The sequence below is a fragment of the Hippopotamus amphibius genome, chromosome 9 (genome assembly GCF_030028045.1).
Source record: "Hippopotamus amphibius kiboko isolate mHipAmp2 chromosome 9, mHipAmp2.hap2, whole genome shotgun sequence".
In the NCBI taxonomy this organism is placed as follows: Eukaryota; Metazoa; Chordata; class Mammalia; order Artiodactyla; family Hippopotamidae; genus Hippopotamus; species Hippopotamus amphibius.
The window spans coordinates 56,826,545-56,847,789 of NC_080194.1; the positions used below are offsets into that span (position 1 = coordinate 56,826,545).

At 45.1% G+C, this 21,245-nt stretch overlaps 1 protein-coding gene across 12 annotated transcripts in view; it reads right to left on the bottom strand.

Annotated features, from left to right (window-relative positions):
* Window positions 1–21,245, bottom strand: part of AMOTL1 (angiomotin like 1) — a 159,022-nt gene that overhangs the window by 18,599 nt on the left and 119,178 nt on the right. For all 12 annotated transcript variants that reach the window (XM_057747804.1, XM_057747802.1, XM_057747801.1 and 9 more), the window contains 2 exons: window positions 6,696–6,841; window positions 3,018–3,167 (listed from right to left, as the gene is read on the bottom strand). In XM_057747804.1, coding sequence (XP_057603787.1) covers window positions 3,018–3,167; window positions 6,696–6,841 — 296 coding nt within the window. The remainder of the gene's footprint in view (window positions 1–3,017; window positions 3,168–6,695; window positions 6,842–21,245) is intronic.

Genomic DNA, 21,245 nt, shown 5'->3' on the forward strand with positions numbered 1-21,245 from the left:
GGTCAGCCTAACCCCAGAGCCCATGCTCTGAATCGATTCATGATTCCATGCGACTCTGCTCACCTCCCGTCTACCCACCCTTCTGGAAGGTTCCGGAAGGAATAACGTGCAGGCATGACTGGAGCTCACTTGGGGGCTCTGCGTTGTTAGGGGGCTGGGTGGAGCGGCTCAGCTGTGTCCCAGTGTGGGTCTAGGGCAGAGCCCTTGTGTAGGGTATTGACTCAAAAGTGCTCTAAGCTGTTCTCGCGACAGTCCCTTCACAGTGATTCTCTACGGGGAGAGGTGGGCAGTGCGGTCTCACTGCTTTGTTCAGGGCAGACATGACCAGGGGCTTTATTTACTTTGTGTGACCTCAGGATGCCTTCTAACGGGGTCAGACCCCGGGGTGAAGGAGCACGGGGCGGCGCGGGCTGCCCACATCTGGGGTGGGCACACGCGGGCGCTCCTCAGAGCGAATGAGGAGCAAGCAGGTTAGAGCGGCCGAGCTTCTCAGGTGACCCCACACGCCAGCGCGGATGCTGGGCATCCCTGCTGGGGGCCAGCAGGACTGTGATGGCCACACTTGTCCACACATTCCACGCAGGAGGCGGACCACACTACAGCATCTGCCACGTGGAACTGTTAAAACCTCAAGGTGTTTTGGTGGACTTCTTGGTAATTACATTTTTGCCTTTTCTGGTTATAGGATCATGTAAGCTCACTGGTAAAATGAGAAAATGAAGTATTAAAGGAAAAAATAGAAAATAACACTCATCTTTTTAATGAGTAGGCAAAAGCAGGGAAAAGTAGGGAAATCCCGAAGTGCCCTTCATAACAGAGGAGACAGATTAACACTCTCATTAAAAAAAACTGTAATAATATTTTAAAGAGTTGCTGGGCAGCAAAGTTCTGTTTAAAGATTGTCTCTGCTCTCTCTGGTCTCATGTCAGCCATACACAGCTGGGGATCTGCTATCAGCTCCCGAAGTCCAAAATGCAAGCCATGTAATTTCCCAGGAGAGCCCCAATTCTGAAACTTCTGTCCTCCACAGGTGGCCTAAATATGACAGCATCCTTTACACACAGCAGGAAAGTTGTGCTTTCTACTCTGAGGAAAAAATGGCCATGAGTGTGTGGGGGTCTGATTGTGCTTACAGGAATGGTCCTCTGTGGCAAGAGAGAAATTTTTCAAATAATGCTACCTTTACATTTTTTCTTGATACACAACAAGGATAATAGAGCTGTCTTTTTTTTTTTTTTTTTTAAAGAAAAAGACATCTTGCAAAAGTAAATGTTGTTGATAATGTACAGGAAGACATTCTTATATATTTTGGATAAATTGGTACATTTACTTTGCAGAGTGATTTAGCATATGTTTAGCATATGTATTCGTTATCCAGAAATCCCATTTTTAGGTATATCCTCTTGGGAAACTCTCACACTCTTTTGCAAGGAGACATGTAAAAAGGCAGCTCATTAGAGTACTGTCTATAACAGCAATACCACTGGCACAAATCCCAGGAGCAAGCAGTGGGGCAGATGTATTTAGAATACATATAGTAGCTGAAATGAATGAAGAGTCTGGTTTCATCGCACTAAAATAGAAGATCCAGGGACAAGTAATTTAACTGTAGGGTGTGGATGGCACGTTAACTGGAAAAGAACATTCTTTTTTGCTCTAAGTACTGAGATGTGCCCATTCTGTCAGCCAAAGCCTCATAAATACCCGCCGGGTGCCAGCACAGTACCAGGCACCAGAGAGCCTGCCCTCCAGTTGGGAAGCTTAAGATCTCGATAACTGAGCAACAGAGAACAGCTGAAGGGTGGCCCTGAAACGCCAGGGAAGGTGGCACAGGTTAGAAGGATAAGAAGTCCAAAGACAGAGTCACTTTTCCCCGTGAGCTATCAACCAAGCCAAGCTGGTGGGGGCCTGGGTGGGCCCCTTAATTTTCTGGGCAATCTCGCTACCACCTCCATCTCCAGCCAAGTACACACGCCCAGAGGTAATTGTGTGCGCTGCCATGAGAAAGGGCTGAGCTGGCCTGAGCGTATGCTTTCAAGTGTTTTCAAGTGTTTCAACCATAACCACTATGCCCTATCCACTAGACAGGAGTCCTGTCTCGCGTTTCCCTGGTTCCAAACTTAGAGCACACCCTTCACCAGCTGCATAGAGGGCTTTGCCCACCACACTGGCTGACGACACGCCAGGAGCCCTTGACCAGCCTTTAACGGAGCCTGGCCCAGCTCTAGGACTCCTCCCCTTGCCAAGGCCCACATGGACCCTGGACTGGGGTGTTTCACTGTGAGCTTCTTTGTAGCTGAACTGCATGAACAGCTGTTACCAGGAGAAACAGGGAGAGGCAGAAGGACAGGAGCTCATGGCCAATATTATTTTCTAGGGATCGTCCTTCCTGTCCTTTACCTCTGAAAACTCACTGATGATCATGTCCTCCTAATTTCACCCTGTGCGTTCCCACTGTCACTGCACCCTAGAGGACACTAACAGCCTTTAGGCTGGCCTCCCTGACTTCAACATCTGTCCCTCCAGCCCCTCCTCTGACACCACCAGAGGGCTCCTCCCCTGATCCCACAGGAAAAAAAATCCAGTCGCTCAACCTGAGCAAACACCCTCCGCAAACTGGCCATTGCCTCCTTGGGCATGCTCCCCCAGCTGGCTGCCCCCAGCTGTCCTGGACTCGCCATGTGTCTCACGCTGTCCCCAGAATGGCCAACAAACCCATCTTTCCAAGTCCGACTCAAACATCCTCCTCTATGAAGCCGTCTACACCCGCATTCCCTCATGCCCAGCCGCCAAGGGTCACCACTTTCTCCCTGTAAAGACGTTTGTCCCTCTAGTAAGCGGACTGCCTGGCTCCTCCACTGACCAATGTGCTGGACCACTGAGGACAGAAAGCTCTCATCTGCCCTGAATCCTCACGGGAGCGCGCAAAGCCTGCGCCGCAGCAGGTGCTCTGCACCACAGTGTTAGGTGAACGCATGCGCCAGATTCCGCTGGCCCCGCCCCGCCCCGCCCCTCACCTGCTGGGTCCTCAGGGCGTCCAGCTCCCTCTCCAGCCAGGTGCGCAGTCTCCGCTCCATTTGCTCGCGCTTCTCACACGCTGACTGCAGCTGCGTCAGGGCCTGCTGCAGCTTCTCAACCTTCTCCACGTATGCCTGCTTCTCTCGGAGCTGAACGGAGGAGGAGAGTAAAAAGGAGCACGAAATTTAGAGAGCCATCCTCAAAGCTGGGATGGAGGTGGGGGGGGTGCAATCAGAGTACGTGGAGATGCTATGTAAACTACACGTGCATGTACCTTTCCCCCTCCTGTCCCTCAAGTGTGCTGGGACAGAAAAGATTTATACGGAGACCACCAGTTACACCTAAGATGGCTGGGATGCTAGGAATTGCAGACCCTACCAAGGACATCCGCTTTCAGTCATCTATACAGCTCTCTGCTCAATCCTTGGTTAGTGCTTAGTGTTATAGCACCTGCAGGCATAGGAAATGAGATTAATAAAGAATTTTTAAATGTTACAAGGAAATACCTATTCTATAATGTTAATTGAAAAATCCAGAATCAAAAATTATATACAACCTTAGCACAACTATGTCTGTCTGTCTATCTATCTATTTATATATCTATGTATCTAATATCTATTTAATATCTATCTATTTATATATCTATGTATCTATTTAATATCTATCTATCTAATATCTATCTATGTATCTATGTATCTATCTATCTATGTATCTATCTATCTATCTAATCTATGTATGAAAAAAGACTGACAGGAAATAAAAGCATTAACTGTATCTCCATGGCGGAATAATAATCGCTCATATTCTTTACTCTCTTCTGTATTTTTCAGATTTTCTATAACTACCAATTACTATTAGAAACCTTGGGTCTGTATGTATATATGCATGTGTATCCATTTGTGTATGTGTGAATAAGTACGACAATTTCTCATCATAGATATTTGTGGGGGAATTTTCTCCTAAAGACTTCAGAGCCCTTTATGGATGAGTAGTTGACAGCCCTGGTGAGACAGGGGGGGCCTAATGAACATGCAAAGAACACAGTAACTGAGGAGAGGCAATTTACGGTAAAAATTGATTTATGTAAATGTCACGTCAGGTATGGATTTAGAATCATTGATCCACAACTTCAAATTCTTACCCTGAGAACTTGTTTTCTTCCAGTTAGGAGTTTGGCCCATGTTCATAAATCCCAGGCACATTTCTAACCTTCTGGGGAGTGGCTGGTGCCAAAAATCAGACTGAGGCATTACTTGTTCTGGTCCTGGGTGAGAAGACACCAGATGTGACTTCCTGTCACTCGCACCTGGGCGTGCATATGCCTTGCAGGTGATTCAGATCCTGAGTTCGACCCATGACTGCACTGGCAAGCTGGTACATGCTGGTGATTTAAGTGCTCGCTGCAAAGGTGGTTTCTGACTTAGCGGGCAGCCCTGCCATGAGCAGTGCCTGTGTCCTAGCCAAAGCCACTGCGATAAAAAAGGAGGTGCTTCTGACCTTCTGCGGGGGGTAAGGACAGCAACTTACAGCCTTTTCTACACCTGCTCTTGGGATTAGTTTTTATCTGGCCCTTTCATTCACTGTGTCTTTGATTGCTTCAGGACCTACTAACTGCAGTTTCCTGTGCTAGAAAAGCCTCATCTGATAAAATATTTTGTGAGTATTGTGTATACACCACTTATCCCATCCTACACCATATACCATTCTCTGAGTGTGTAGCCCCTACAGTATAAGTGCCAAGTGTCTGCTTGGGGCACAGTGTACAGTATGTCCCCAAGGTCTGGAACAGTACCTGGCATCTAGTTGGTACTCAATAAGTATTTGCAAATGAATTAATATTATCCCTAACCAACTGCAAGATTCTTGAAGGCATAGGTCTCTCTCATTCAGCCTTGGATCAGCCTTAAGTCTAGCAAGGCGTATACAGTGATGAGGATGATTAGTAATAACAGTAATTAATCAGCCCACACTTTGGAAGCGCTACCATGCCAAGCTTTGTACTTTATATGCAGTATCTCGTTTAATCCTGCCAATAATAGTAGAAGGTAAACTCTTTTATTATCTCCATGTAACAGATGAGAAAACCGAGGATCGAATAGGGTAGTGACTGACTCAGGGTCAAAAAGCTGATACACCACCCATCCTGGGGTCAAGATTCTAACTCACATGGTCTGTCTCTAGGGACCAAGCCCTTAACCATCGTGGGAAGTTATGGCAAGCACTCAATGTGAACCATCTGAACTGAGTTAAGACACTTTAAAAGACCCTTCAAAAAGACAAGGAGGGAGACTGGAAGTCAGACACGAGACATTTTGGAGAAGTTACGTATAATCCATCAAACACAGATCCTATATACATATAACAACAAGAAAAGATCCATAATGCTGATTATTAAGAACCTGTCTTCAAGGAGTTCACAACAGTTGCTTTAATAGAGATATTAAAATAAAGATATTTCAAAATTATCACTTCCTTTCACTCCATGCATGGAAACAGAGCCTTGATAAGTGCCCTCAGTTATACCGATAATGAGTCCCAAGCCTCCCTTCCTCAAAGCAGACCTCCTGTCCTTCAGGGGTTAAGGTCACTTTCTGTAGCAAATGTTTTCCTATTTAATGAGCTGCTTGCTGGTGACAAGGAAGAGACTTTGGGGCTGTTCCCTGGGATCCTCATGCTAGCATTCAAACTGTTCATAGGACTTGTGGGGTTTAATAGGACAGGTCGAATGCACAAGACCCTATTGACTCAAAGATCTTGCCCTTTAGCTGCTTTAGCCTTGAAGTTGAAATTTGCTGAGACACCCGAGTCCTGGTGCCGGGAGATGTTTCCTGAAGGAAAAGCTTTTTATTTTCAACAACAATAACAACAGTTGGCTTAATAACAATACTGTTTCCTGCGTGCCAAGCACCAACTCAGTCCTGGCGGAGAATACGTCGGTCACGCCCCTCCGTGACTTTGAGTTTCTACTCTCCACGGTGGGTCTGCTGGGCTCGGCCCCACCACACACAGGGGGTGCAGGAGGCTCCCCTGTGCTGCTGTTCTATAGCCCGGATCCCCAGCTGGGCTCTCAGGAGTGGTCATTCCACGTCCCTAGTCAGGCTTAAAGGAAAAATCTACTTCTCCAAACTTCATCGGAAGTCTTGATTTCATCCAAAACCACTAAACCCATAATGCTTGAGCGGTATCAATGTTTCCTGGATTGGGGGGTCATTACTTGGCCAAGCCAACTTCTGAAAATTGGAGACAGGTTTGCTGAACCCCACCCCAACCCCACCCTGTCAGAAGACTTGGCCTTTTTTATGCAATCAAGAGCCCAAAGACACAGCACCTGAACTGCTTTCTCAATTGAGTCTCTTTTCTCCACAGGCACCAGTGGTTCCCAGTCTTTCCATTTATTTCCAGCCCTGGACACCTGCCAGCCGGTGGGTGGCAGGCTGGGTTTATGGCTGAGACTGAACTCTTTGCGGATGGTATTCACGTCTGCCTTTCATCCTCTGCCTGGCTCTGGGGTGGATAAAATGTTTTAATTCATTTTTATTTGGGAGGTCACCTATATTGCTCCCCTGACTCAACTCCCTTGGAGTTGGCTCTGGTTAAAGTTGCTGGATTAGGAAACGGAAAAGGAGGCCCTTGGGGCTCTATGCACTCCCCCCCCACCCCCACCCCCACAGGCTCACCTCTTCTTCCAGCTTGATGACCCTGGCCTGGGCGTTGCTCAGAGCCTGGTCCAGGATCTCAATGTGTCTCCGGTGGTCCTCGCTCGCGGTCCGCACTGCTGCTAACTCCATTTCTAACTTCTCCTTTTCCTTCAAGAATTCCTTGTCTAGAAGGCAGACGGGAACAAAACGACCTCTATCAGAAAGCACTCACCCTCTGGGCTCACTGCCAGTCTACATCTGGCAAGGATTAAAAGTAAAAAAAGCATGCAAAAAGTAGAGGGTTGAATGACTGCTTTTGCTCCCTCTTCTTGACGGTGTGTGTAAAGGAAGGATTTTCTCAAAAGCCACTGTTAACTCTAGATATGGTCGAGGTCACATAGTCTTTGTGTGCCAGAGATGAAAGGCACACAAACAACTAGTGACCCCATGTTCTCAGGGTCTCACTTCTGTACAACATTTACTTTAAGGCTTCAAATTAACCTTGGACCTATGATTTCCTTTTAGGCTCACAAGCTCTCCTGCTTCTATGTTCCAAACCAGTGACAGAAAGGCAGACAATACTAACGATAATACTAACACCCTCATTCACAGAAAAATAAACCAGGGTCCAGAAGGTTAAGCTTTTGCTCTGAGGCCAGGCAGCAGAGGTGAGCTTTAACCCAGGCCTCCAATCTCTGGCTGGGTCCTCTTCCATATAAGCTGGCCTCACCTTTTCTCTTAGGTTCTGTTGGAGAGAGGAAAGGCAAAGTGCTCTGGATGTGGGAAAATAGCTTTCCTCTTATTTGGTGACACTGTAACTGACGGAGATCACTGTCTCTCTGCACACAGAGAGGAAAGTCTGTCTTGCACTCAGTCGCTTCCACACGTCTCTCCTATAGACTCATCCCCCATTATTCTTAAGCAGGCAGGACCCATGGTGTCCTGAGATCAGTACTATTTACTGAAAACATTCTCCTATTACAAAAGCAATGCAGACATACCTCAGAGATACTGAGGCTCTGTTTTGGACCACTGTAGTAAAGCAAGTCACATACATTTTTTTGGTTTCCCAGTGCATGTAAAAGCTATGTTTACACTATACTATTAAGTGTGTAATAATAGCACTGTGTCTAAAATACAATGTATATACCTCAATTTAAAAATACTTTACTGCTAAAAAATGCCAAAACAATTAAAACAGTAACATCAAAGATCATTGATCACATATCACCATGACAATTATAATAAAACGAAAAAGTCTGCGATATTGTGAGAATTACCAAGACATAACATAGACACATGGAGTAGATGCTGCTGGAAAAACGGTGCCAACAGACTTGCTCAATGTAGGGTAACTACAAACCTTTAATTTGTAAAAAATGCAACCAAAGCACAATAAAATAAGGTATGCCTATATTTTTATATTTAAAGTAACTTAGAATATTTAGATATGTTGATTATAATATGGAAAAACTTGAATGGACTTAATGTGTATGATTAAGGGATTGGTGAAATAAACTGCAGTAAACCCTACAACAGAATAGGATGCAGCCATTAAAACTAAATAAGAGAATATTAGTGAGGAGGAAAAAAAATCTTCACTGTTGAAAAAACGTGGTTACAAAACCCTATGCACATTCTTTCATATTTGTTGAAAACAGGGCATATAACTATAACAGCAACAGCAACAACAATTAGAAATTGATTTCTCTGTGCCCACACCACTCAAATGCCTCATACTGGTTATCTAGTCCTCCTAGCAAACCAAATTGAAACATCAAGAACCAAAGTCTGGAAGCTATGCAAGCATGTGGTTTCATTCATTCATGATTTCCTTGTACAGCCATTCATTCACTTAGCAAAGAGTTATTAAACATTAAGGATCAGCCCTATGGGCATTGAAACAATAGAAAGAACACTGTCCGTAAGGAGCAGGAAAAATGTGGTTTTGAATACCAGGCAAAGACACTTTAAGGCTGCCAATACTCAATAAACAATTCGCAATTTTAAAGCCGGAAGGGATCATAGGAAACACTGCTATCCAGTTACGCCCCTTTGTTTTAAGGGTAAGGAAAGGAAGGCCCGGGAGCAAAGGCACTCGTCCAAGGTGCCCTGCCAGCTGGGGCAGAGCCAGGGTCCGAGTCCGGGTCTCCTGATGGCCACTACAATGTCCTTCCCGCGTGACTGCACTGCCCTTGCGTTGTCAGAGGGAACAGGGTGCAATGGAACAGCTCTGGAACAAACAGAATGAATGAGCAGACTTGCAAAGCAAGCGTTGGCTGTGATGCCTAGAAACAATGGTGACTCTCAGAAACGAAATGAGGCCACCAAGATCCTCACCCAGAAGAGAGCATTACTTTTGGGCTCTTATACCCCACTGCAACTGACCGACTATCCTCTCCCCTCCTCCCTTTCAGTGGCACGAAATGCTGCCTCTGAAACGTCCTTCCCAATGCATGGAGAATGGGCACGCAAAAAGGCGTAAATAAATGGGCCCTGAGCAGCCCTACCATACACAGCTGCGGGCAGACCAGAGCATTTCACGCATTCTGTGCAAAATTACTGATATTTGAGCGCTAGCTCCCTGGGTTTGGACAACATCTGAACAGGCATGGTGCCCACTGTACTTTTCTCGGCTCTGGAGGGCACCCAGGAATTAGTTACTAAGAGGGCAGGCCTGGGAACGAACCACCGATGTCAGAACTTCTACCTGGTTATCAACCTAAGCTGAACAGTTCTTGTCTTTGTTGAGGGCAGTCAAGGACGCATCAGTTTTGACCAGTGGCAAAGTCTAGAGGCCGCAACCAGAGCTTCTTGCCGTTTGCAAATCGATGATCATAATTATTGCTTTGTCACAATGACAAACATGTGGATTTCTGAATTAATGAATACCCCTACCCTCCAACACACACACACACCCCCAACATTTGCTAGTCCCTTGATAGGCAGTATCATACTGTGGATGGAGAATGGACTTCAGCATCAGAAAGAGCTGGGTTCAGATCCTAGGTTCACCACTTTCCAGCTCAGAGGCCTTGGATGCAGTATAACCTCTTTGAGTTTCAGCTCCCTTATCTATCAAATGGGGGAGATAACATTTACATCATGGTGTTATTGTGATGACTCTGTTGACAGAGATGATGCATATAAAGTATAAAAGGACCTAAATATCTAGGACTTAACTTATTTAGGTCATTATTGATTCCTTGAGCCTAGAACATTATCTGACTCAATAAATATTGCTGAATGAATGAATGACTCTCTACTGTGTGCCAAGTTCATTGCCAATGGTATAAAAAATGGCAGCTCTTATTAGCAGTTTAGCATTTGGTATCCTCGGGATCTCCTGACAACCTTTGTTGTACAGTGGTCCACTCCACCCCTGAAGCCACCACTCGTCACATGGCTGGTAATGACCTTGGGTTCTCTGGTTCCCTTCTCTGCCCAGGCTCCCTGAACCTCACAGAGTGCACATCAGGGCAAAGCTGTGGGTACTGGACGGAGATTCCCTTAGCTCTGGAATGCTTTCCAGGCCTCTGGAATTCATGGGTCCAAACATCGTTGTCCTACGTTTGGTGACCTTAGACTTCAGGCTGAAGCAATATCATTATCACTCGCACTGGCTCAGAACTCCTCGTCCATCGACAGAAAGCAGCGTTCTTGACGATCAAGTTTTAAAAACCGACATTCATGACAAATGTGATAATAACGACAAAACCTGCTCATGTTTGTTGAACGGGTACTGCGTTCCAGGAATATATATAATTACTCCATTTATATTATTTCCTTTAAGTTTACTCTATGAGGTAGGCACTATTATCACTTCCGTTTTCCAGGGAAGGAAACTGACATGAAGAAAGGATAAGTAACGTGTCCACAGAAGTGATGCGCGACAGCGGGAGAGCCAGAACCGGCGGCACGGGCATCTCTCCAGCGCGTGTTCAGAGGCGCGGCGCTATCCTGCCGCCCCTGTGCGGGCCTGTGGGGATGGAGACCCGCAGAGTGACAGACGCAGGAGGCGGGGGAGAGCACCACCGTAACACTGCTCATTGAGGCACAAATTTAAGTATGTCACAGGTCATATCACATATCTCAAATGCAGCAATTAATCCACAGGCGTATCCCTTTGCAAATATTAATGAATTAAGAATCTGCTGTGTGGAGGCATCACGGAGTACTAGATAAAAGCATGGATCTAGATCAAGCCTCCTAGGTCCATATCCAGTTCTACCACCTACGGTTTTGTGACTTGAAGTAAATGAACATCTTTGTGCTTCAGTTTTCTTAAGTGAGGATCACAACAGTATCTACTTCAAAATGTATACGGGAAGTACCCAGTAAATGTCAACTATAATGCTATAGCTATTGTTGTTGTTGAAAAGTGCGATACATTCTTGGGCTACATGGTGAGTAGGACGGAGCATTCTTCTCTCAGTCGGGTGGGAAGAGAGGCAGGGACACAGCAAAGGCAATGTGACCAGTTGCTCCAACAGGCACTGTGTTAACAGGTAGCCAGTTGTGCGGGTACTATGACAACACAGGGAGGACCCCTAGCTCAGGCCAGGGTGCAAGAAGGAGGGGGCGTCAAGGCAGTGAGCCTATGTGGTGGGGTAACTGTGCCCCTTAACCCCCTGGAGACATGGGGAACCAGGTGTGTCGGAACCACTGGAAAAACTTCTCTCTCGGGAGATGCCAAGGGCGAGTCCCCTAAGTGAAACCACCTCACAGGAAGGTCCCTTCCGTTTGTTTACGAGCTAAGACCCTTGGGATGGATCTCAAGAAAGCCCAGCCTCACACTGGACTTTTGGTTGTGCTCCAGTGTATATACTGAGAATTCCTAGAACAGGCAAGTTGACATAAGGGAACTCTTGCCCAGAATGGTCTGTTTACTCAGTGGATATGAATTACCCTCAACTGTGTGGAGCAGGGCGTTGTTTAGCCTGATGGCTCCAGGCCCATTTACACAGAGGATGTCTGCTCGCACACTGTTTACTCTGGGAACCACAGCGATGGCACAGGCGTTGCAGCCAGGCTGACCTGGTGCGATTCTGGCACCTTCACATAGTGGTTCAGCCTGGACACGTGACCTCCCCTCTCCAGACTCCATCTCCTCCAGTGGAACAAACAAGACTGATTTTGCAGCACTGCTGTGAGGATCAAAATGATGCCCTATAAAACACCTACTGTCAGGCTTGGCACATAACAGATCCTCAATAAACAACAAGAGCTGACACACGCAACACTGGGGGCTTCCCCTGTGCCAGGCACTGTGCCTTCAGCTTTACAACAGACCCTCATTTCGTGAATACGCGCCATCAGCTCCATCTGACAACTGAAAAACCTGAAGCAGGATGAGCTATGATACTTGCAACAGGTCCAACGGTCGCTGCTTTTGTGCCTCTACCCATAGCTTCGTCTCTTTGCTTGAAAAAGAGCAGAAGCGGATGGAAACGAGAACTGGGCCCAAAATTCAAAGATGCCCCCCTTCCGTCTTACCCTTCTCCTTTGCCAGCTCTGGGTAAGGTTTGATGTGGACAGCCTGGTGCAAGTGTTTCTGCAATTACTATCTGAGCGCTCAGCTTAAGTGCTGGCTGAGCCATGGGGTGGTGGAGCCCAGCAACCTCGGTTGAGAAGCAGCGAGCGGGGAGCACGGGCACGGGGCCTGGCAGTGGGGGCGTCAGAGCGCTGTGTGCTGCACGGCCGGTTTTTAATGCAGTGCTCCAACTTATAGCTGGAGTTCATGAGGCGAGCAGAGCTGTAACCTGGCCCTTCTCAAGCAGGAATTCATTTTCTAGGCCTTTCCTGATATAATGGGTTTTTGATGAGTTTTTCCCTAAGCCCAATATAGCTGGAGGGATAAAAGGAGTCTGGCTGCCACCAGCTTGACCAACGGGTGACTAATTCACTAGGATGCTTGGAAGGTAAAAGAGAGGTCTTCCTCCAAATATCATATGATATTACTTACATGTAGAATCTAAAAAAAATGATACAAATGGACTTATTTACAAAACAAATAGACTCACGGAAACAAACTTGTGGTTTCCAACGGGGATGGGAGTGGGAGATAAATTAGGAGTTTGGGATGAACAGATACACACTAACATATATAAAATAGATAAACAACGAGGATCTACTGTATAGCACAGGGAACTCTACTCAATATTTTGTAATAACCTATAATGGAAAAGAATCTGAAAAGGAATATATATATATATAATATACATGCTATATATATAAAACTGAACCACTTTGCTGTACAATGGAAACTAACACAAAAGTGTAAATTAGCTATCCTTGAATTTAAAAACAAAGCGGCAAGCGTGTCCTCAACTACAGTAGACAGCTTTCACAGTGGCGGCTCAGACAGCACTCCACTCGGAAGAATATCTGCTACGGTCCTCCCTTCACAGGGCTGCGTTCTCAGCCGCCCTGTCTGCATTATAGAGCCCTCTCATCCTCCCCTAGCCAGCACTCCCTACTTGACAGGATGGAACCTAAAGGGCCCCGTGACCTGAGCCAGGTCAAGCTGAGTCTCTGGTCTGGGACCGCGTGAGGGGGAGCCTGGGCGAGAGGGGGACGCTGACACGGACAGGCAGCCTAGCTCTGAGGCTAGCGACCACGTCCCGCGTGTGCGCTAGAGAAGCAGAGCGAGCACACGGTAGACAGTGACGCATCGAGCAGACGGACGTGCAGAGATACATGAGAGTGCACGGTGAGAAGGAGAGAGGGAAACAGGGCCACACGGAGAAACGCAGAGCCCCTGAAACCATCTGCGCCTTGATTCTCACGGACAGGCCAGCCCTGGCCCCTGGCCCCTGAGAGGCTTGCCCACACGTCCTGTCTGGGGCCTCCTTCACACACAAAGACATTTAAAACAAACAAACAAACAAACCAGTTCTCTTATCTGGGCCTAAGCTAAACCGATTGGGTTTTTCTTTTTGTAACCAAAAGACCACTAAGACACTCTGTTCTTTCTTTACACTCCTTTTCCCTTCTCCACCAAGAAAGGACTTGGCAGTAATGCCTTAGGACAAGGCTGACCAACACTAATGGCGCTGATTCTGGTAACCAGACACTCCGCCATGCTGAAAAAATGGACTCCCTCTTCTGAAAAGATGTCTGGATAACCATTTGCCCTATTATCTCTCCCCAGAACGTCTCCTCCTGCTTCCTCTTCCTCGGGAGCCTCCGGCCCTGAGCTCCCCATCCTGGCACCACATCTTGTGATTCTGAGCAGCTGCTGGGGAGGTGCCTATTCCAAGGCTCAGCTACGATTTATGGGGTAACTGAAGTCAGATCCTCTTGGAAGTCCTTCCTTCAGAGGTTGTGGGAGTGCAACGACAACAGGAAGGTATTCCAACTACGTCACAATCCGCAAAGCTATTTAGGTTCATTCTGCCTCAAAGGCATTCTACCCTCGGAAGCTCATTCTAATATCTGCGCTTGCCCTCACCCCAGTTTGAGAGTCAAACTGACAAACCCAGAAAGAGATCCCCAACATATAATCCAAACAGAGCACTGTTCACATCATGTATGAGAGATCTGTTCACATGAGGTTTATTTGATGCAAAACAACACGGCTTTAAAAGCCGGATTCATTCATTCAGAAACGAAAAACTGATAGAAGACAAAGCTGATGCCATAGGCTCCTGGTTTGGCTTTTTGTTGTCTTTTTAAAATTTGCTGATAACGTTTCTCAGGTAAGGAAGCTCGTTATTTCAGAAAAGGGTGTCGGGATCTCTGCCACCCCTGTACGCATGTGCAGACTGCCTTGGCTCCTGGCTGCGGGAGACGTGGGTTGTGAGTGGGCGGCTACGTAGGTCTGTTAACAAACACAGGAACGCTCCAGCCAGGGCTTGTTTTAAATGGCTGAGGATGAACCGTTTTAAAGTGAATTCTGTAATAAAGAAAATTAAGATAGGAGTTCAACCAAACTCTGTTCTGCAAGAGCCTCAGGAGAGGGAAGGATGGGTGGGGGAGAGAAGGGATGCCAGGGCCAAGCAGCAAGGAGGGAGCTTCTGACAAAATGTACCCCTGTCTCAACCAGAAATCTTTTCAGGTTTCCTGCGTTTTACATACTGGGCTTCCAGATAAGCTTTCTTTTCAAACAAGGGCTCTGAGTTTTAAAGCCAGTGGTTCAGACATTACAAGAGAAACACAGATGCGCAGAAATGGCTGCTGTTAAAATGTAGGGAAGACATGTTTTAGAGAAATGAATCAATATAAGAAAGTGAGGCAAAGCACGAAGTGTGAAGGGTTTATTCAATCTTCGTTGCCCAAAGTTAAAAGGAAAATAGAAGTTTTCCCTTTTACACAGTATTATGGCAGCTAAATTACTCTAACATACAAATTAGTTTCCTAGACCCACCCCTAAAGGCTCCACACTACATGAAGCTTTTCTGATTCCTTCCATAAAACAGACCTCTCCTGTACAGGGGAACCTGCACACATACACTTTGCTGGGGGAAGTAGTTCTCTCACGATATTACCATATTCTGCGTGTACTCCAGGTACAGTGGCTGATGTCTGTCTGATTTATCCTTCCTACTGGGCTTACTTCATAATGTGTCTAAACCCCTCTATCTTTGTAGGACTTTAGGAATCTAAGATAGCGGGAGTGTTTCCTATGTGAAGAAATATGACACGTTTAGGCAACAGTCACTGAATAAGAGGATCCTACTGAGACACGATCAAATTCTAACTCAGTCTTTAAAATAAAATTCAAAAATGATGCTTTTCAGGCGCTTATCACTGGAAAGTAACAAAGCCTAACCACAAAATCTTCTGCTGATCTAATGAAGGAAAACAACACGTTTGGTCTTAACGTAATTTATCTATTGCTTTTTAATATCCAGGAAGTGAATTTAATACCCCCAAAGTGCTACTTTTTTGTAGCATCAAACATAAAATATCCCAGATGTGATTTGGCATTTATTTGAATACCCGTAAAAGCTCTCTTAATATAACTTTCTCTAATCTGCTCATTCTTCATATTGCATGTTTATTTTAGAAGCTATACTTATACATCCAGGTGTGAGTCATAGGTATTTTTTTACCTGCCTACATTTATACATATGTAGGCTGCAAGCTCGCTTGACTGAATAAACACCCATTCATCCAGCTCAGCTTCCACACATACTGTTCAATCTTCCACTTTCTCTTTTTTTAACCTGAAGTAAAAATGTACTGCTGCTTCTACGTCACTGAGGATAGCATAATAACAAATTAAGCAATGAATTTAAAATGCCACATAAATACAGGATGCATAGGGCATGATTTTGACTATACACTGATGCATGAACTGATTATCAGCTAAACCTGATGACTTACACTTTCTAGAACCTCCACAAAAGTCCTTTTTTGCCTTCTCTTTCCTTAATACAAAGATAAATCACAGACATGTCTATTTCCAGGTGTCACAAAGTAAGACCCTACCAGACAATCTGACTCCCCCTGCAGAAAACCACCATGAAGCCTGGACATAATGCAGACAGCAATGACTTGAAGGCGGTGAAAAGTGTGGCAGGCACACAGATGGCGTGGGAAGCCGCTCACTGCAGAGGACAGAGCTGCACACACTTGACACGTGCTGGGGCTGGACTTTAGCGGCTGTCACATTTCATGGCACTATACACTTAAAATGTATATACTTTATTGTATGTACATATAGGTATATATTCTATACCTATATTTGGTTTAGTTAAGGCATTATTACAACATGTATAACAAAACCATGTTTTCTAAATGGGCCCTTTGAATGTCAGATAAGGCTTAATGCCAAAACTTGGCTGAAAGAAGTTGATGCTGGGGAAATTGTTATATCTGGGACAGAAGTGACTCAATCTAGGACTGATCAGGGAGAAAGAAATGCATCATCTGCAATGCGTCCCTTCCTTTAACTTCTGCGACCCCTCCCATTGTCATTTTTATAACTTTGAGCAGATCCTTTTATTCTTCTTCTTTTCACCAAACCACAGTCATTGTCAGCAAGAAGAAAATTAGTAGCAGATGCAAACTTATTTTTAATGGTCCAAGACCAAATTTTCTGGACTTAAAACAAACACTTCGTCCCCTCAAAGTTCTTGGATTCCATTAAGATACAACTCTATGTTCTCCCTCCAATTCATGAAACAAAAATAATTTCAAAAACTAATTGTAAGAAACTACACCATGGGGTTACTCGTATTCTGCTTATTTTTTATTCTTATCATCCAGACAACAAAGAGTTTGATTTCATAGACATTTTGAGAAAACTTCTAAGACTCTAAACTCTATGCTGGTCTCAACAATTTTTTTGTTTTTGTATCTGAAGAGATATAGTGGATTATCCAGCAAGGTCTTTTATTATAATTGGCTTTGGTTCAAAGATAGATGTAGAAGTCAGAAACACAGACTGTTCATTCTAGTAGTTAGAGCTCACTTGAGATGACTTGAATAGATTACTATTAAGTCACTGTACTGGGCTAAATAATTTGTAGTAAGACTTCGAGCACAAGAATTATTTATGTTCGCTTACGAGGCTGGATCCTTCTCCGGGTAAAAACGTGAAATCTTTCATCACCCCCAGAGGCAACACAGGTGCCCTTTGGAGAAGGGGAAGGAAAAAAATAAGAAAAAGGAGGCCCCTGTTCTAGTCATGATCTTGCATTCAGCACCGAAGGGGCCTTGGACAAACCTTCTGATCATCCTTGGTCACAGTTTCTTCTTCAATGAAGCACAGAGGCCACACTAAATGAGCTCTAAAATCATGGTGAGTCCAGCCCTACCACCTCTTTCCACCTCCCCAGTACACAAGAAGTGGCTCTCCAGAGTTCAGTGCCCTGGGTTCAAAACCTATCTGCTCTACTTACTTGCCTGTGTGACCATGAACCAGTTACTTACCCTTTCTGTGCCCTAGTTTCCTCATCCATTAAATACCTGTAATACCTACCTCACAGGGCTGCCTGGAGGATGAACAGAGACAATGTCCCTACAGACGTTAGCACAGTGCCTGGCTCACAGTAAGTGCTCGGTTGGCAGTGGCAGCTGTTACTGCTGTTGGATGACCTGAACCAGGACCTGAAGGCTAGATTACAAGGGAGTACACCTGCAACTCCACCTGAAGATAAACTAAACCATCAGATCAACGGCCTTTGGTAACACTGTCACTCACAATGGCCATCAGATGGCCTTCTAACGAGCTCTGGTTCAGAGGACACACGCACTGGTAACCAGACTTGTGACCTTAAAGGTCCTCTCCCACCCTGATATACAAGATGTGCAGACCTCATCTCACAGCAGGATGCTTACGGGAGGATTCATGGCCCTGCTGAGAGAGGCACCCCTGAGACCTCACAACCCAGGCAGTTACCAGCCATGGCTAATCACAGGGCTTTCCTGCCCAGCCCTGTCTCCACCAGTTAGCTAACTGTGGATCCCCACTGGGCTAATAGCTAAGGTTTGTGACTGCATTTGTATGTTTCAGTTTATCTAATGTGAAATAATCATGCTTACCCAATTAGGAATTAAGTAAAAGATGACTGTGAAACTCTTCCAGGAAAGAAAATAACAATTATATCCTGATTTATAAATTAGGACAACTAACAAAATAAGCCCTAAGAGATACTTCTGAAGTTCTTTATTTTCTATCCTCCTTTCGCTAAGGTTTCTTCTTTCCCTTCCTCTTCCATGACCACTACCTGCAGCAGAGGTCCACAGACTACAGCCTGCAGGCCAAATCCAGCCCACAACCAGGCCACTTGTCCACGGCTCGTCTGTGGAGGCTTTGGGGCCACAGGGACAGAGTTTAGTTATGGCCCCCAAGCCTAGAGTTATTTATGTTCTGGCCCTTTACAGAAAGAGTTTGCTGACCCATGGCCTAGAACACAGCTCATTCACAGCAGGTAGCCAATAACTGCTTTTGAATAAACGAGAACGATCGTCATTTCTTTCGACATCCAACAAATATTTATTAAATGCTTCTAAGCACCAGGCACTGTGCCAGCTTCTGGAAACACAATGACCTGGGACTATGATGGTGAGGGTGACAGTCAGGGTCCATGCCCTCACGATGCAGACAGTTCAGCAAGGGAAGAGAGAAAACGGTCACCCAAACATTTCCTTCTTTACAACTCTGCTTAAGTGTTTACAAAGGGAACAGGGTACTGGGGGACTACATAAAAGGAAGATCGGATCCTATCTCAGGAAGCCTTCTCTGAGTAACTACCATTTAATTTGAGCTGAGACCTGAACGTGGATTTCTTGGCTCTGAACTGTCAGCAAAAACGAGGGGTCTTTGATGCCACATGCAATGCAAATGGGTTTCAGTCTGTTTTTCAGTCAGTGCTTCCTCCACCCATCCATCTAGCTATGAGTGCAAGGAACACAGATTGTAATGAAGTGTAAGGCACTTGATTTTTCAATCCCCAAACAGGAATGCTAAGCAAATGAATAATTTAAAAACCAACAACGTGAAAATCATAAGCCATGCTCACTTGTTAGAGACTGGACATCAACATGTGACCAAGAGAGAGTTCTGCCATCAGCTCTGGTTCTTCAAGCACAGAAAATCAGCCTAAATTGAGTAACATTAATTTTTACACTTGGGGAAAAGGTTTGATGGAACATAAACAGATGCCCTGCAGCCTGGGTGCACTGCTGGTTGTCACGGAGGTTTGAAGTTTCTCAGAGCTGCCTGTCAAGGTTGATCAAGTGGCCTAAGCACTCACACACTCTGCTTTCCAAACCCGGGAAGGCTCGGCAGCCACAAAGGCATTCTTTGGGAACACGGCCCATTCCCCCACCCTGAACCCTGGCAGGTTCTTCCAGAGAAGGTAAGTGCTCAAAGAGGTGAAGGAAGGATGCAAAGGAGCAGGAAGAAATGTTGCAGAGTAAATGCATGGTATCGAGTCTTCTTTGCATTTCCTATCAGCGACTAGCCCGCAGAGCTTTGTTGGCTGAATTGGGAGATTTAGTCTTCTATTTCTTTAGAGGAAATGTAGGTACAGGGAGACTAAGCCTCTAACTTCAGGTCACTGCGTATGTTAGTGAGAGCCCAGGAACTGGAAGTTGCGGTAACTGATGCAAGATTAGTCACTTGAGCCTGTGCCTATAAAACCTTTGCTTTTTAGAATCACACAGTCCTACTAAATGAAGATGTCATCTAAAGGTCATCTCCTTAAAAGGAGAATCAGTTAATTTAGGGCAAGAAAATTTTCTTGGTTTAAGAGATGCATCTTGGCAGACTTCGTGGACGATTCCTTCCCCTTTACCCAGGAGCTGATCTGCGGCGCCTGGCACGGTCTCTGGACTGGTCAGTGTGAGAACATGGCTGGCTGCTACAAAAACTTTTACATACCATAGTTAGCACTCATCTCCAACATAAGCACAGCAGGGTAAAAGCGAAGGAGTCAGGGAACCAGAAGTCAACTATATTTTAGTATATAGTAGTCATTTTCATGAAAAATACTACTGTTCCTCAGCAGATTTCCCTTACCTGGATTTCTTCCTACTTGAAAAAAACAAGGAAGGAGGGAAGGGGGGAAGGTGGAAAGGAAAAAAAAAAATCAAGCATTTTTAAGTTGCTTCTATTCTGAAGGCAGTTCGTTAATGATTTCGCCTAATATCTTGAAATAACTGAGCATAGCCAGAGGCAGCTCCTGACATGACTGAGAGACGCTGAGCTAAAAAGAACGTTCTGACACTAATGCGCCAGGATGAGAATTTCAAGCCTGTTGTTACAGGGTTTTCCCACTTTCCCTCAATAAACATTTATTGAGTGCCAGGTACATAAAGGTCCAAAGGGTTTTAACGAGGGCTGGGGATGGATGTTGGTAAAGAATGCCTATAGTTCTCTCATCTAGTGGAGCAGACCCATGCAAAGAAATGGCGCCCACGGAGAATGTAGGCAGAGCATGCGCTGTAGTAGGGGCTGCGCACTGCGTCAGGAGCTACAAGTACCACCAGGCCCGCAGCAGAGGAGGGAACACAGTGTGCCCACATGTGACAACATCTAACCTCTCCTTCCTAATGAAGACTGATAGAAACCCACAATGTGATGTAATGAAACCCAATGAGGATTCAGAATAAGCTCCTTATACTCTATGTGGGTCAAAAGAATTAAAGTTTATGTCATTGTAGTTTCTGCTTTGTGTTTCACACAAGCCCTTAGAGGAAATACAAAAACCAGAGGGATTTTCTTTTAGCAAATTATTTTTGTCTTTTACGTTCTATAAGAGAAAGAAAATCAAAGTACCTAAGATAAAATTCAAGGGTAAAATGATGATTATAAGACACATAGAAAATGGCAAATAACTATTGTTTTTACAAGAGTGGTCCCACACATTTTTTTTGTTCATTTTTAAACCATGGGGATTATAAGGAAAATCAAATCCTATGAATTAGTCTTAACTTATTTATACCCATTACTTATTAAGTTAAACAAATAAATGAATGTCCAAAAAATCTTTTTTTTTTTTTTTTTTAGACAGGAACATTTAATGACCAGAATCTAACCTACAGAGACTTCAGTTTAACCAAATGTGCTGAATCAATGGGGCCTAAAGAATCCCACGGCGGGTGGGGAGATAAATGTGCAGCCATCCTGTAACA